The sequence below is a fragment of the Galeopterus variegatus genome, unplaced genomic scaffold (assembly GCF_000696425.1).
Source record: "Galeopterus variegatus unplaced genomic scaffold, G_variegatus-3.0.2 Scaffold11293, whole genome shotgun sequence".
Taxonomy (NCBI): Eukaryota; Metazoa; Chordata; class Mammalia; order Dermoptera; family Cynocephalidae; genus Galeopterus; species Galeopterus variegatus.
The window spans coordinates 30,115-35,301 of record NW_007737404.1 but is presented as its reverse complement, the minus strand read 5'-3'; the positions used below and the strand labels follow the sequence as shown (position 1 = coordinate 35,301).

Here is a 5,187-nt window from a genome sequence, read left to right as displayed (position 1 = left end):
AACCACGATTTCGCTACTAAAAATGGAATCAAGGTTACAGTGGAAAATGCAAAGTGTGTGCAAGCGAATGCTTTTATTCAGGTATGGAATTAGGCACCTTTCATCCTGTGACATGATATTCTTCACCCAGTTTAACTAATTTCAACGTTCTTAACAGACATGATTTAAATTAGAAAACGAAATGTCATTATTTGCATTCTGTTTCTCTCCCGGTAACAAATTCTTTTCCCATATTGTTTTATAGAGATAATGATTAATAATAATAATGACTAAAGTTTATTAAGCTAAACGTATAGGTTCACAGAAGTAGAGAGCGAAATCGTGGTTACTAGAGGCTGGGAAGGGATACGAAGAAGTTGGTTAGTAGGTACAGAATTACAACTAGATAGGAAGAATAAGTTCAAGTATTTTATAGTAGTCCCAGGTGTCTATAACTAACAATAATTTATTGAATATTTTCAAATATACAGTACATGAAAGGGGTTCAAATGTTCTCATCACAAAGAAATACATGTTTTCGGTGATGTATATACTAATTAGCAGGATTTGATCATCACATAGTATACATGTATCTAAATATTACTCTGTACCCCATAAATATGTACAGCTATTGAGTATCAATAAAAAATAAAATTAAAAAAAGCTTGAGTAACAGGCCATGCACTCTTCTGAGTGTTTAACATATTTAATTCTTACAGTAGTCCTATGAGGTGAGTTGTGCTATTATTCCCATTCAACATACAAGACTGAGGCACAGCTTAAGTGATTTACCAACAGTCCCACAGGTGGGAAGTGGCTGAGTTGGGATGAGAACCCAATGTTTGTTTCCAGAGTATATGCCTTTACTACTACATTATTACTACCACTCTATTATTTCCTTTTCTTGGTTGTAATAGATTCTCTTACAAAGTAATATTTGTATGTTTTGGATAGGACTTCAGATTCAATTCAGCACTTTTTTAACAACTAAGTGCACAGTATGACCTCAGGGATGAAGGTATAAATAAGACATGGTTCTTGTCCTCAAAATAAGTGGGTACTTTGTATTATCAGATTGTCTATTTTCCAAGTAATTTTAGCAGTACTGATGGGCACAAAAAGAAGACAAGGGAGAGTCACTTGGGGGATAGCTTGAGATCCGGGAGTAGAGAGAAGGATCCTCCACAGTGTTTTACATGGGGCCAAAATCAATGTTACACTTTTAACTATTCAGTAATATTGTTCTAATGGGTAATGGTTGAAAAAACTGTTTTGATTGGTAGTCAGAAATTATTCTCATGGGGTTAGCACAGTATTGTTATTTTAAAAACATATGAAGTGTAATCTGGAACGTTATATGTGAGTTTTCCTCCTTTTATATAATCACATTTTCATGTTTAATTTTTTTGTAGGCTGGGATATTTCAAGAATTTAGGGTTCAGGAAGAGTCTGTTACTTTTCGAATTAATTTAACTGTCCTTCTAGACTGTTTATCTATTTTTGGATCAAATCCTATGCCAGGTAAACCATTTTATTATCATTATAAAGACATAAAAACATTATACAGAATGATCAGAAAAATACAGAAAGTTATTTCGAATATAAATATTTCTTTAGAATATTAATTGGCAGTTCATTTTTTAATGGTCACAGCCATGGATTCTGACTTCACAAGGTTAATAGAAAGTTACAGTTATTGTCATATTTGTAAAAGTACTTACATTCATCTTTTTTTAGTTTACAAGGCTTTGAGGATTTTAAATTTGAACTGGCCAAAAGAATACTTTGAATATGTCTTAAATATCTTTAACATTGTGAAATGTTTTACTTGCTTCTTTTCCTAACTTGTCCAGAATTATACAGCTAGTTAGTGGCAGAGAAAAACAGAAACCAATTCTCCTGATTCCCAGTTTATTGTGTTCAAAATGTTTGCTTTTTTTTTTAAAGCCTCATTTATAAGTTACAGTTGTGCTATATAATGACTTTTCAGTCAGCAATGGACTATATATGTGAAGTTGGTCTCATAAGATTATAATACAATATTTTTATTGTACCTTCTCTATGTACAGATATATTTAGATACATAAATACTCCATTGTGTTACAGTTGCCTGTAGTATTCAGTACAGTAACATGCTGTATAGGTTTGTAGCCTAGAAGCAATAGGCTATACCTTATAGCCTAGGTATGTAGTAGGCTTTACCATCTAGGTTTGTGTAAGTACACTCTGTGATGTTCACACAACAAAATCACCTAATGATGCATTGCTCATAACATATCCCCTTCATTAAGCGACACATGACTGTATGTCTGTTTGCCAAAATACTTTCCTTTAAAATACATTTTTAAAAAATTTTTAGGGAGTTAATTTTTAGAATGGTGAAATTCAGTTGCAATGGATATAAAACTACAGGGGATCCCCAGAAGAATGATTTTAGTTCATAGGAAAGTAACCTGGAGATTAGCTAGGGAAAATTCAGGTACAGTTCTCCAGAATATATATTTTAGTTTTGCGCTGACAATTCCACTATAGTTAATTACACATTGTCTAATGTGCTGTTCCCCAGCTGGTTTTTGATGAAAGCATGCCCTCCCCCCATTCCTCACTGTGGTTCTCTATCCCATAAGTGGAAGGAGCTAGAATATTATCATGTTCCTCCTTGCCTCTAGTGGTTTGCAGTGTTAAAATTCACACCACCATTAACCACCCTCTCTTTTTCTCCCATTTTGATCTTAAAATTTGAGGAAATATAAAGAATATCTCCCATTAGGAAAGGTTGGAAGGATCCTTATCACAGTGAATAAATACACTGATTATAGTACAGACAATATCAAAGCAATGCACTGTTGCACAAATTCAATCTTCAAGAAATAGCATATCCTGTTCTGCAACAATTCTCTTACTTGCCATGTTGGTTCATGTAGATTCTCCATCCTGAAATTGCATGTATATAAAATCAATAAGCTATTTCTGGGGTGTTTTTGGCAGGATGAAAATGATTTCAGAGAGCTACATTTTGTTCTGGTTCCCAATTTTCTTATACTTATTTTTGGAATTATCTACACACAACCATTATCAGAGAAGATGTAATACGTTCTTCTGAGGAGATACATATATGCTAGAAATTGGACAGGATGAATTATTCTTGAGGAATTTTATTTACCATTTTGAGGAGAAGCTGAACCCAGAGCTGTAAAGCTAAGCCCAAAGTATGATTTCTTTCCATTGCAGGGACTTTAACTGCACTTCGGATGTGTTACCAAGGCTATGGTTACCCTTTGATGCTGTTTCTGGAAGAAGGAGGAGTGGTGACTGTCTGCAAAATCAATACTCAGGAGCCTGAGGAGACTCTGGATTTTGATTTCTGCAGCACCAATGTAATTAATAAAATTATTCTGCAGTCAGAGGGGCTCCGTGAAGCATTTTCCGAGTTGGATATGACAAGTGAGGTCCTCCAGATTACCATGTCTCCTGACAAGCCTTATTTCAGGTACCTGAGAGCAGTGCATTTACAGTTAATATAAATTAATTATATATTATCTATAATATATATTATGATCAACATATTATATATTATATCATGTTAATTATATATTAATATATTACATATTATAATATATATTAATATCTTATATTATATATTAATATATATTACTGTGGTTTGTACTCCATTTCCTCACTTATACATTTGCTTAGGATGTGGAATTTTTATTATTCAGGTTCCTAAAATTTTCAGAACTTGAGAGAGCTTTTACTCTTACCTTATAAGAAACTTAAGACCCAGGAAGATTAACTATAGGATTTCATAGTTAGGTAGTGTTGGTTTGTAGATGAGAAGCCCAGTCTCCTAATTCATAAACTAGTGGCGTTTTCATTGTTGTACTATTTACTGTTGTAGAGCAGGTTACGTCATGAGGAAAATTGGGTTTAAACATTTGGAAAAGGTGTTTGTATTATATGGTATCTTTTTCTCTCATTTTTTTCAGGTTAGTTCAGGAAGCAATAGGAAGTAGATGTTTGCTGTACGTAGTTCATTCACTCAGTATCTATTGATCACCTACTGAGTGCATATCCATCTTATTAAGAACCGTGGGAGCAACAGCTTAAAATCAAGATGAAGAGCTATATGAAAATCAGAGAAGGAACAACATTGCTAGCCATTAAGTACCAAAATAATACACATAGATACTTTGGAAACAGTACATGAGTACTTAGGGAAGACTGGTCAAGGTCACCTTCCTAAGGAAGGGCAATTTTCATCAGAAATCCAGTGTCAAAAACTATCAAGCTGCTCCAATTTTGACCCAACAAATTATAAAATGGCAAATCTGTTTTCAGGATTAGAATCAGTTTAAAGATTCTAACAATTAAGAGAAAACATTTACATATTCCCTTTTGAAATATTTCAGAATATTAAAGAGCAAAGGAGCTAAATACATAGGAAATAAGAGGTATAAGTTGCTCTTTTTATTCCTACCGTAAAAGAATTGCAGACCCTTCTCATGGCATTAAGCAGTTAAAAATTTAGCTCAAGGTTTGTTAAAATGTTAACCAAAATGGAAATCAATGAAACTCTACTTAAGCAGTGGTGTGAATTAAAATTCCATGCACGTAAGCGGTATTTCAGAAGGTCTCCTAAATGATCTCTCTCAGCATGTGTAACTAGGTGGGTCATGCTGTCTTTCATTCCAGGATGGGAATGATTTGGTGGTGGGGCGGTGAGCATTGAAATCTTTTTCTGGATATATTAAATTTGAGGTAACTGTGACACTGAGGAGAAATTGAATATATAGGTATAGCACTCAGAAGATCATTCTGGACTGGAAATTTAGATTTGGGAACCATCACCATGGCTAGGCATGGATGAGATGGCTCAGAGAAGAGTTATGTTAGAAGAAGAAGAAATGGCAGACCCTGTGGAAACCAACACATGGAAAATGGAGCATGGAGATGGAGCTTGGGAAAAACCAACACCTGGTCTTATCGCTGTGCTCGTATAGTACTTGTCAACATGCTAACCCCATAGCAAATGCTCAATAAGTTCTTGCAGATTAAACAAACCCATCAACATTTATAAATTTGTCTCCACACAACTGCTGATATTACTTTGTGAGAAAAACCATAAAACAGCTTTAAGAGCAGTCCAACTAAGATACAGAAAAGCCATAATTGCTTGATCTGGCAGTAGAGATTGGGAACAGGACCTAA

The 5,187-nt window shown here is 34.2% G+C and overlaps 1 protein-coding gene across 1 annotated transcript in view; it reads left to right on the top strand.

Annotated features, from left to right (window-relative positions):
- The window catches only part of LOC103610546 (cell cycle checkpoint protein RAD1), an 8,797-nt gene that overhangs the window by 1,250 nt on the left and 2,360 nt on the right, over window positions 1-5,187 (top strand). Inside the window, exons 2-4 of the mRNA XM_008594694.1 lie at window positions 8-81; window positions 1,392-1,500; window positions 3,211-3,469. Of these exons, the coding sequence (XP_008592916.1) occupies window positions 8-81; window positions 1,392-1,500; window positions 3,211-3,469 (442 nt within the window). The remainder of the gene's footprint in view (window positions 1-7; window positions 82-1,391; window positions 1,501-3,210; window positions 3,470-5,187) is intronic.